General features: G+C 54.2%; 1 protein-coding gene across 1 annotated transcript; it reads left to right on the forward strand.

Annotated features, from left to right (window-relative positions):
- The first annotated feature begins 8,729 nt into the window (after positions 1-8,729).
- LOC142036959 (uncharacterized) lies at positions 8,730-11,125 on the forward strand. The gene is made up of 2 exons (XM_075040779.1): positions 8,730-8,955; positions 9,595-11,125. The coding sequence occupies exons 1-2, from the start codon at positions 8,730-8,732 to the stop codon at positions 10,188-10,190; spliced, it is 822 nt and encodes a 273-aa protein (XP_074896880.1). The 3' UTR covers positions 10,191-11,125.
- The last annotated feature ends 448 nt before the right edge of the window (positions 11,126-11,573 follow it).

Below are 11,573 nucleotides of genomic sequence, written 5' to 3' on the forward strand. Positions count from 1 at the left end.
CGGACTTTTTATTGCCAACTTACACGTTTCTCGATTTTCCGCTTTGTGACTTTTTTTTTTTTTTTTTTTTTTTTTTAAAACGTGCAATAAACTTGCTTTTGGGGTAAACTCGGAGCGACGCGCAGCAGCCGGAGGGAACCGAAAGGACTACGAGGACCCCCAGCCATGAGCCGGGAGCGGGTCGGCGGGGCTCCCCCCGCCGCGCAGCCAAAGAAAACGCAGCCCCGTGGCAGCGGCAAAGCCCTGGCCGCCGCCTCGGCCCCGGGGTGACGCAGACCGGCGTTTGCCGGGGGGGGCGGCAGCAGCCCCCCCCCCCCCCAGCCCCTTTCCCCCCACCGCCCCCCGCGGAGCTGCCGAGCGTGAGACGAATGTACGGAACCGCCGGGCCCGGGGGGGGACCCTTCCCGGCCCCGCCGCCCTCGCCCCACGGACGGCGAAGCCCCGGGCGCCCCCCCCCCCCCGCCACGGCCACGGGGACCCTTCCCCGTGTTTCTCCGCTGCCCCGGGCCGGCGCTCCTGCCGGGGAAACCTTTCGTTTTCCCCGCTGCCCCGGCTGCTTTCCGTGCAGAGCCGGGGGAGCCTGCGGATCCTCGCCTCCAGCAGCTTCTCCAGGGCCCTTTGTTTTAGCCACTTAATTCGTACAGATTTCCGCCCCCCCCCCCCTCCCTGGTTACTCTCGTTTTCATACGATCGATCCCCAAGCATGTGCTGATGCCCCCTGGTCCTTCTCGATGCAGGCTTTTTGATTCGAAACAACTCGAAGAAGGCAAATCGTTGGAATGAATTCGCCCCGCTGAAGTCCGAGCTGTGAGGATTCGGTTTCTTGGTTTGCGTTTTATTTCCCTGACAAACTATCGGCTAAAATACGCGGTTAAATACATATATATATATATATATATAATTCAACATACTGTATGGTACCAGTGGGTTTGCCACTTATTTCAGTCTCCTGAGGAGGCTGAGGAAAACGCACCTCGGCTTGTCTGTCTCTTACGGGATCGGTTTGTGTAATCGATTAGGAGTTTGCACTGGCAATTAAAAAGGAAGGAAAGAAAAATAATCAGATGGGGACAGACTGGGGAGCTGTATGGCTAGTTATGCAAGCTAACCTGTAATGTGATATTATATGAAGTATTATGCATGCCAAGCTATTTTTTTTTCCTTTAATAACTGTTTTCTTTCCCCCTCTCTACCCGCTGCTAAAATGAATATCGGGTCCATCGTTGTTTCTAAAGGTTTGAATTGCTTTTTTCCGAATATTAAGGGGGAAATGACCTTATAAAACTCAGCCTTGGTGGAAGGTCAAGCTTTGATCGTACATTTTAGGGCATAATCAGACGTAATTGAACAGACCAGCTCGGAGCACTCGGTGTCCCCGCAGGGAAAGCCGGGTCCTGGATCTATTGGCGTATGTGCATGCGGAGCTGTCTCCAGTGAAGGAAGAGCGATCTAATTCTTGCTATTTCCTACGTTTTATATTATATTTGGAGCAATCTCACGGTTTCTTGTTATGAAATCGATCGGCGAGATGCGGCGGAGCTTCAGCTTTGATGCGAAACCTGAGAAGAAGGGTCAGGGGCGGATTATAACCTCTCCACCGCTTTTTTTTTTTCTTGCTTTTTCTTTTTTTTTTTTTTTCTTTTTCCGCTTTGGCCTGAAACACGGCTCTGGGCATCAGCCTGCACAGTTGAAGCCAGGACGCTGAAAGTCTCAAACCCACTCGAGAATGAAATAAATATATATAATCCGGGTTCCTGAGAAAAGTGCTAACTTGCCGGGGTGCTCGTTTCGATTTGAGCCCCGTTTCTGGAAGCTGTTGGGGTTTTTTTAGTTATTTCCCCCCCCCCCCCCCCCAACTGCTCTGAAGTCCCTCGTCTCACTCCGGGAGCTCTTCGCCAGCTGTTTTCTGTGCATATCCGTCAAACCCCCGAATTTGGGGCGAAAACTTCTAAAGCCTGGTCCCCGAGCAGTGGAAGAAGGATGGGGAGGCGGCGGGCTTGGGGGGGCCGGTGCCCCGGACGGGACCCGCCGGCCGCGGGGGGGGGCGGCTGGGGCGGACTTCAGCCTTGTCCTGCGCAGAGGAGGTGACTCGGGGCGGTGTTTCTTCCTCGGGGCGCAACCCCTTGATTTGATGCCGTTCGGAGCCTGGCTAGCCCTGGAAGAAAGCGGCCAGACCGTTTCCCCCGTCATACCCAGCTCCCCAGCTCTCCCAGTGTTACCTACTGGAGCAAAATCCTGACTCACTACAGTCATATCAGAGTAGATTGTAATCCAACGTGAAACTTAACACGCCTGCCACTCTCCACATGCCTTTTCTTTGGAGTAACATGAGATTATTATACTTCTGATTCTACTAAATATTCTTTTCTTGAAGTTAAGGAACTGGCAGGGCTAAATGATCAATCGGATTTTTAAAATGTGTTTTGACATTAGTTTGTTTGTTTTTTAAAGACGTGCTGATTATATCAATAAACAGATTTTTTTTCATACACTGTATTTGTAACTTATGATCATAGTAAAATATTAAAAGGTGCAAGACGTGAATTCATCAAGAAAAAGTGCTTACTTATGCCTTGTTCTGTACATGCAGGAACTCCTTTATAGTGGCTTATTAAAAGTATGTGCTGAAAGTAGGAACACATACACCTCAGGTTTTTTTACCTCCTAGCTTTTTAAATGACGTTTTTCATTGTATCTGATGGCAAGAAATTTCTACAGGATGCAAAGCAACAGCTAGCAGAAGACGTAGTCCCTGATGTATGTGCACTGACGATTTGAAAACAGGAAAAAAAAAAAAAAAACCAAACCCAAACAAACAAACAAAAGACCGAAGCCCACCCCTCAAATCAGGACAGCAGATTCCTCGCAGTTTTCTTCCCTATGTATATTTTTTATTAAACAAATCAGAGAGGTAAGAGTCATGCTTTGTGCTGCTTCTGCTGTAAGAAAACTGTTGGCGGACTGTAAAGCTCAAAGTAGTTTCGCAAAGGCTGTTGGCGACATATAGAGACATACGTTGCTGCTTTATAGATCAAAGCAACCTCAGAATAGCTTTAAAATAAATCCAGTTATACTACAGCTGTAATATTATTATGCAGCATAAATCCTTGTCTGTTGACATTTATTTAATGAATGTTGCTACAACAGCTTAGCTAGATGGCACTCCAGAGGCGAGGCAAAGGAAAACCGTGCCAGACTACTCACAAAGATAACTTGTGTTTATTGGACGCTAATAAAAATAATTAGTGAAAAGATTTATTTTTTATTTGAAGCAAAGCAAAGGAAAATCAAAATAGGGTCTGAACTGACCTTCTGAAATATATTCCTGGTGTAGCTGCCGTAGGATGTTATTATTAATTACACTTTAAATGAAAATGATCGATATGCTGAGGAGCACCTTGTTAAATGGCTACTTTGCAAATGGTACATTGCTCACCGGCTTAAGATGGCCTATAACTTTTCTCGTAGGCATGGGTCTAAAATATTCATGCAAATCAATACTTGATAAATCTCCTAGGTGCGCGCTGGCTCCACTGGTGAACAATATATTTGGATCGATTTTTTTTTTCTTTTATACTGCATTACCTTGGACTAGCCTGTCTCTGCCCCTGGCAACGTGTGAGGCGGGCGGGGTGCGCGCCCCGCTCCCAACCATCGATCCGAGGGAGACTCGCCCCAGACTTGGGCGGACTCGCAGTATTTAGTGCTCTCAGCCTCAAATTAGGTCCAGGCAATTTTCTTACGTTTCCATTTCCCATTCCCGATGAATCTAAGTTTATGGCGGATTTCTTAATGCTTCATTTAACTATCTTGAGTTTCTCAACTCTTCTTACGGATCGTGCGTTTTATTTTCTAAGTAGTGAGATACATGAATGTCTATTAAAAAAGATATTAATGAAAATCTAGATGTGCACCTAAAATTTAAAGCCTTCCTTTTTTTTCTCTTTTCTTTTCTTTTTTCTTTTCTTTTCTTTTCTTTTCTTTTCTTTTCTTTTCTTTTCTTTTCTTTTCTTTTCTTTTCCCTTCTCTTCCCTTCTTTTCCCTTCTTTTCCTTCTTTTCTTTTCTTTTCTTTTCTTTTCTTTTCTTTTCTTTTCTTTTCTTTTCTTTTCTTTTCTTTTCTTTTCTTTTCTTTTCTTTTCTTTTCTTTTCCCTTCTCTTCCCTTCTTTTCCCTTCTTTTCCTTCTTTTCTTTTCTTTTCTTTTCTTTTCTTTTCTTTTCTTTTCTTTTCTTTTCTTTTCTTTTCTTTTCTTTTCTTTTCTTTTCTTTTCTTTTCCCTTCTCTTCCCTTCTCTTCCCTTCTTTTTCCTTCTTTTCTTTTCCCTTCTTTTCTTTTCCCTTCTTTTCTTTTCTTTTTTCTTTTCTTTTTTCTTTTTTCTCTTTTTTCTCTTTTTTCTCTTTTTTCTCTTTTTTCTCTTTTTTCTCTTTTTTCTCTTTTTTCTCTTTTTTCTCTTTTTTCTCTTTTTTCTCTTCTCTTCTCTTCTCTTCTCTTCTCTTCTCTTCTCTTCTCTTCTCTTCTCTTCTCTTCTCTTCTCTTCTCTTCTCTTCTCTCCTCTCCTCTCCTCTCCTCTCCTCTCCTCTCCTCTCCTCTCCTCTTCTCTTCTCTTCTCTTCTCTTCTCTTCTCTTCTCTTCTCTTCTCTTCTCTTCTCTTCTCTTCTCTTCTCTTCTCTTCTCTCCCCTTTTATCTTTAGCAATTCCAGTCTACTGAACAGCCGAGAATGACTAGCTTTATTCGGAAATCCCCTCTAGGATTTTACCACACGCCTCTCGTATCCAGCGCTGAGGTTGCAGGAAGGCGACTTAGCTGAGGATTTTGAACTGACCTCGGAGGGAAACAAAAGGCTTCGAAAAGGGATGCTCTGTCCCGGGGTCACATCACGGCCCGATCCGCCTCTGCCCCGCACCTCTGGGTTGAAGGAGTCGGCTTAGCTCCCCCGAAAAGCCTGTTTATGTGTGACACTTGTAGCTGCCGTCCTGTGGGACTCCAGGGAGAGCTGCTTTCCACCTCGTGAAACCGTTTTCTCTCCCCTCCCTCCCTCCCCGCCCGCGGTGCCCGGCGCAGGGGAGCGATGTCCCCGCTGCCCCCAGCCGCTGCCTGGGCCCGGGGGGCAGGGAGTGGGGAGCCCACAACCGCAATTTACACCCGGCTACGGCTGCACAGCAAAATCGAGTTGATTTTAGGGACCCGCAGCGCTAAGGTAGCCAAAGCCGCCTGCTTATTTTAGGGAATTTTTCAGACAGGGCTTCCCTTTTGGACCCACTCACCCGGGCTGTGTCCCGGGTGGGCAGCGGGGACGCCTTAGAGACCGCTGCACGGTGTCAGTGTGTCCGAAATTACCGGGCTCTGGTTTGCAAGGGGACCCGAGATGCAGAGGGCCCGTTTTACCCTCAAGGACCTCGGGGGATAAACCAAGCCCGATTCCGTAAGCCAAGCAAAACCGGACCCTTTGGTGTTTCTGTTGAATCTAATCAGGTTTAATTTCCATCAGTTTAGATTTAGCGTAGGAGACTTGTTGTGCTCTGAGCTAAAATGGAAATAAAGATATGTGTGCCGGGCGATTTCTGGTAAAAAGCTTTCCCAGGTAAAAGGTTTCCACTCAGCACGACGTTAGCTTCTAATACAGGAATATATTATTCAAAGAAAAAGGTTGGCTCTTCCTGCGCTGCCGCTGTGCGGTACCGGCCTCCATGTCACGACACGTCCCAGACGACAGGATTTCTCCCAGAGAAAACACAAATGAAGCGCGGGATGAAAAAGTACCGGTGTCGGAAAATCTCTACCTATTGTAAGGAAAATTGTTACTTTTAAACGGAGCCATCGTGCACCTTGTCCGACGGCCTTTCGGAGCCTGGACAGTGAATCGCGATGCTGCGGAGCGGGGCTGCGGGGGAAGAGCCGAATTGGACCCCCCCCTTGGGCAGCGAGACCCCCTTCGCTGGCTCAGCCCCGGGCAGCCGATCCCCGCAGAAAGCGGAGATTTCGGCCAAAGCCGCCGCCCTCCCCTGGCCGCCCTCACCCCCCGCCTCTGCCCCGGGGCTGCCCTCCCCACGCCCCGGGAACCAGTGGCTCGGAAAAGCCTCTGACTTTTTGGCAAGGTCTCTCGCCCCGCCGCCCGGTCGGACACCGCTCCCTCCCCTCGCCCCCAGCAGCTCGGGGCCAAATGCGGGAGGGTCGGGGCTCGAAGGTGGGGGGGTGCTGGGGGCCTGGAGGGGGTCCGGGGGGCTCCCTCGGTGGGGGTGGGCTTCGCAGGCGTTGTCTGGGTTTTGCGGGGTACGGCTCTACCTGTCGGCATGCAAAGCCAAGTCTTTACACCCCCCCTGAAGGTAAGGGGGACCCTAGCAGAGGGCATGAGGAGCCCGGTACGGATCTGGCTTGTAGGACTCGCTGCAGGGGGCACTCCGGAGCCCCCCCCCCCCATCCTCTTGTTGCCGGTGAATTTCTTCCAACCTGCCTCAGAGGCTGGGGAGATCCGGCACTACAGTGTGCTCCCTCACGGCACAGAGTTTGTCAGTGAAAAAAAAAAACAAAATCGTTTTTGTAAAGGGGCCAAATGGGGCTGGGAAAGGAGGACAGACTTTTCCCGGCGGGATGTTACTGGGCCGGGTGTCCCAGGGCTGGGCTTGGGCTGCTCGGGGGGCGGAGGGAGCCTGGGTGAAACAAAACAAAAAAAAAAAAAAAAAAAGGAGGTAAAACTTATGTCTCCTTCTTCAATTTCCTTCTTACTTTCTGCCTTCTTCAAGTTTTCCCTTTTCTTCCAAGAAAATGTCTTCTAGGAAAACACACATTGAGTCAATGCATTTGCTTTTTAAGATGGATTTTTGCGGGACTAAAAGGGAAATGGTTTGCAGCAAGAGCAGATGTCAGCACCTGGGACGTGCCTCGCTCAGAGACAGCGGGAAGGGAGGCCGAGGCAGGAGCGCAGGGGCAAAGACCGACCCGACCTGGCATCCAAGTCCCACATGCTCCAAGTTTTACCAGCTCACACGGAATTCTTAATTTATCTTTTCAGCCGCTTCTTCGCATGATGTACCACTGTTCCCTGTCCCTTCTTTTGCCCTATCACTCTCTCTTAGCGGGACATTTCCCTCCACCAGAACCACCAGCTTATACAGGAGATTACAAGGCAAATGCAACGAATTGGGCATTTGGCCAATAATCGTGTTGATGGAAGACAGATATATAGGTATATATTCTTTTTTTTTTTTTTTTCGCCTGGTGGAAAACGTACAGCTCTCCAGCAGACGGCTGCATTAAAATCTGGGTGCGTTTATAAAGTGGAACAAATTTTAATGAAAAAGAGCTGAAACTCGCTCTCCCAAGAACCAGTGCGTTAAACATTAACGCAGTCCAAAGTCTTAAGATGCCCTGATTTTAGCTCACGGAATCTCTGGCATCACAATAGCTAAGAGCCTGTCAGCACTTCTATTGTCAACTCTTTTTCAAGGGCTTCTCGCTTGCCTTCAGCAGTTTTCGTGGTGGAAACCTCGAGATTCGGAGTAAAAGGCCTCTTAAAAGCCGGTTGGAAAGATTTCCCTCGCTTACAGAGGGGCGCAGGGAGGGAGAGGGTTCTCTGCGATCCACAACTGATGGCGACTCTCCCGTAACTGGAGTAGTGCAAACCGCTTTTAAAAAGTCGCAGTGCTGGTAGGCGGTGGGGAGCAAAACTTCTCCAGAAAGTACAGAAACACATCGATCCTTCCACAAGTCCTACAGCATCTCCCACAGCACGGGCGAGCACTTCTCCATCCTCCAGAAGGCACACCTTGGCCGTATGCACATCGGCCAACACTTTTTCACCATTCCGCTACCAAGTGCAGGCCCTCGTAGAACTTTTAGCTCTTTAAAAGTATGGAAGAGCTCTGCAGAGCCGCGGGGGTGGGTGGATTTCGCGGTGGCCTGACACCACGGGGCTCCTCGGGAGGAAAGGGGATCCCTTTCTCCCCAGAGGGACTCTGCGTACTTAGCTTGAGGGTCTGCAGGTGGAAGGACCACAGGCAAGGGACTCGGGCTGTACGAATTACTCTTCCCCAGGGACCCGCACCCCCTTACAACGGCACCGATAATCTGCAGCAAACGCCCTGAGCAGACTCTCTGGGGTCGCGCCAGGCGCTGTACAAACACAGGGAAAGGGGTTCGCCGGCTCCCGGCTTTCCCCCTCCCTCCTGCCCTCTCTCACTGCCATCACTGCCTTCCTTTCTTTGTCGCACTCCACCCCGTTGCCCTGCTCTCATTTCCAATCCTTTCCCTCCATCCTCCTCCTGCACTCCAGAGACCTCCGTCCCGCCACCCCACCTCCTCTCCGCCTTTCCCCCTGGGATCTTTTGGGCCTGGCTCTGCTCCCCCCACACCCCCGCCCGAAGGGCCTGGGTAGGAGAACAGCCAGCCCTGCCCTGCCCTTGCTGCCCAGGGCACCCTTTCGGGGCGCAAGGGGCACCTTGGCGTGCCCCCCCCCGCCGCCCCATCCCTTCCTCCCCGCTTCCCTCCAGCTCCTGCTCCTTTTCCTTCTCCGCTCCCTCTCTTCCCTGCCGCCTTCCCCTCCCTCCCCTGCACCGCTCCCCCCGTTCTCAGCCCTTTGGCTCCCTCTAGCTCCATCCCCTCCCTCCGCCGCCCCGACCCCTCCTCCCTCCCCCCCCCCCGGCCCATCCTTCCCTCCGCCCCGGCTGCCGCTGCCGCCCTCCCCGCCGCAGCCAGTCCTGCGGCGCAGCACGGCTCGGCTCGGCTCGGCACGCCATGGTGCAGCTCGGGGGCGACCGCCGAGCCCCACCGCCGGTCCCGGCAGCTCCGCCGGCCTTCAGCATCGACAGCATCCTGCAGGCCGGCCCCCGCCGCCCGGCCCGGGAGCAGGGCAGAGCCCGCTGCGCGCTGCCGGAGGAAGAGGAGGAGGAGGAGGAGGAGGAGGAAGAGGAAGAAGAGGGGCCTGCGGAGCAAGACCCCAGTAAAGGCTCCAGCGACTCGGGTACGGAGCCGGCAGCCGGCCCCAGGCTGTCTCGCACGTCGGGTGGCAGCCCGGCCCCCACGCAGGCGGTGGCCCCGGCCCGACCCCGCAGCCCGGCCCCCGGCGGGGGTCTGCCCCGGGGCCTTCCCAGCGCCGCCGGGCCGTGGACCGCGCACACGCACAGGCACACGCAGACATGCACACACGTACACAGGCGCCCACGCAGCCGCGGCGCCCACGGCAGCCGGAGGAGGAGGAGGAGGAGGAGGAGGCGAGGCTCCGCGGACGGACGGGAGGAGATGTCACCGGCACACGCACACGCACCCACCTGCCTCCGGGGGCTTTTCCTGGGTGTTTTACCCCCCTCCCGGCCTCCTCGGTGGGTCGTCCCGTGTCCAGCAGCCCCCGACTGCTCGGCCATACAGACGGCAGAGACATCTCCTTAGATCCTTCCTGGAAGCTCCCCACCCTTCCTCTCCCCTCTGGAGGCTGGGGGGGGGGCCGTGGCCAGCTCTCGGCAGCCCCCTCCCCATCCTATCCCCCCCCCCCCTCCCCGGCCTCGGCCCCGCTCCCTAGCGCTCAGCCGGGCCGTGCGTGCGTGCGGGGCGGGGGCGCGGGCGGCGGCGGGGGGGGGCTGATGCTGTTGCTTTGCCGTTGCAGGCAGCGAGCCCCGGCGGCTGCGGGCGGAGAGGACGAGCCGCGGGCTCCGGGCGGAGGCGGCGGTGGGCGGCAGCAGCGGTGCGGGTTCCCCGCTCCCCGCCGAGGGGCTGCGCGGCTCCCGGCAGCCGCCGCCGCGGGAGGCCGGGGGCTGCGGCGGGGAGAGCGGCAGGTCGGCGGCGGCGGGCGGCAGGAAGAAGACGCGGACCATCTTCTCCAAGAGCCAGGTCTTCCAGCTGGAGTCCACCTTCGACGTGAAGCGCTACCTGAGCAGCGCCGAGCGGGCCGGCTTGGCCGCCGCGCTGCACCTCACCGAGACGCAGGTGAAGATCTGGTTCCAGAACCGCCGCAACAAGCTCAAGAGACAGATGTCGGCCGAGCCCGAGGGCCCGGGCCCGGCGGAGCCCCCCGGGGAGCCGCCGCCGCCCCCCGCCGCCGCCGCGGCTCTCTCCTTGCCGGCCCTTTACAAGGACAGCCCCCTGCTCGGCCGCTGCCTGCTGCCGCTGCCCCTGCCCCTGCTCTACCCGGGCAGCGCCATCCCCTACCTCTGCCTCCCCGGGCCGGGCAAGCACTTCAGCCTGGTGGACGGGGACGTATAGCCGCTCCCCCCCGGCCCCCGAACTCCCTCTCGCTGGGGGCCGCCCCGATGTTATTTACGTGTCCCGTCCCCCCCCCTCCCCACGCCGTGCCGGTGGGGTGTCCGCCTCCGCCGCGGTCCCACGGAGGGACCGCCCGGGCTCCCCCCCCTCCGCGTGTCCGTGGGCCGCCGACGCGTTGTTCAAGCTTGAAAGGGGTGCTGCCAGCCCTGCCTCGCTCTTGCAGCGCTTTTTCTCTGGGCAGGAGGGACGAGAGAACACTAAGCCACCAAAGAAACCGGGATGTGTTCCCTCCCTGCCTTCCTCCCAAGTTTTCCCGTGCCCGTATTCCAGGGGAGCCGATGCTCTGCCTCAGGCGGCGGGGACCGTGTCCCCGCGTGTGCCCCAGCGCCGTGGCCGTGGCTGTACCGTGAACCGAGTCACTTTTAACACAGCTTGCTACACGCCAAGGCCGCCGTGTGCTCCTCCATCTCAAACCTTCCCCCTCTAATATCCCGCAGATTAACTTCTCCCCGTCTTTGACGTTATCGAAATGTAGACACCCTTCCTCAGACCTGGTTCTTAAACTGTGGCTTCTCTGAAGTTTTTTTTCCCCCTGCCGAAAAAATCTAAGCGCGCTCTCACACTTTTTGTGCTAACTGGTTCTCAAACTGTGGCTCGTCTGATGTTTTTTGCAGAACAAGACAAGCTGTCTCTCATACTTCTTGTGCTAACCCCGCCCCCCGAAATCTCGTGGGACAATTTTATCTGCTATCCTAAAGTAAAGAAGTGCTGAGTTTTGATTTTTTTTTTTTCTTCATAGATTTCCAAACGCTTTTGTCGCCCTTCTGTTTCCAAGTTCACACGCTTTATATTCAAAGGTTGGAAATAAACCTTTTCAGAAAGCTGAAATGCATGCCTTTTCAATAGTTACTACTAGGCAGTATGAAAGGAAAGAGATTGCCTAGAGTGCATGGATGGTTTTAATTTGAAAAAATAAACGTTAAGAGCACAGTCGTGGCATTACGAAATTCACCCGTGTGTGCGAAAACGGGCAACTTGTCGAGTTTCCCAGCGGGAAAAACAGCGCTAGGTGTTTCGGCTAGATAAGAACGTACTTTTTCTTGTCTTTCCCCACTCTTGTTCCATTTTTCTTTCCGTGGGCAATTAATACAGATGTGCGACGAGCCTCCGCGCAGATGCGTGGGCCAGCCCGGCGAGGAGACCCCGGGGCAAGCGGGAGCCCGGCGGCTCAAAGCCGCTTTTGTCATTTATTTCCCAGCCGGGAAAGGGGCTGCTGCAGAGGCTGGCGGCGGGGGTAATGCAGCCGGGGAGCCGGTGCCAAGGCAGCCCCTGCGCCAGCCGAGCTCTGGAAAGCGGCTCCAGCGGCTCTGCGAAGTTTTCTCA

The sequence above is a fragment of the Buteo buteo genome, chromosome 1 (genome assembly GCF_964188355.1).
Source record: "Buteo buteo chromosome 1, bButBut1.hap1.1, whole genome shotgun sequence".
Taxonomy (NCBI): Eukaryota; Metazoa; Chordata; class Aves; order Accipitriformes; family Accipitridae; genus Buteo; species Buteo buteo.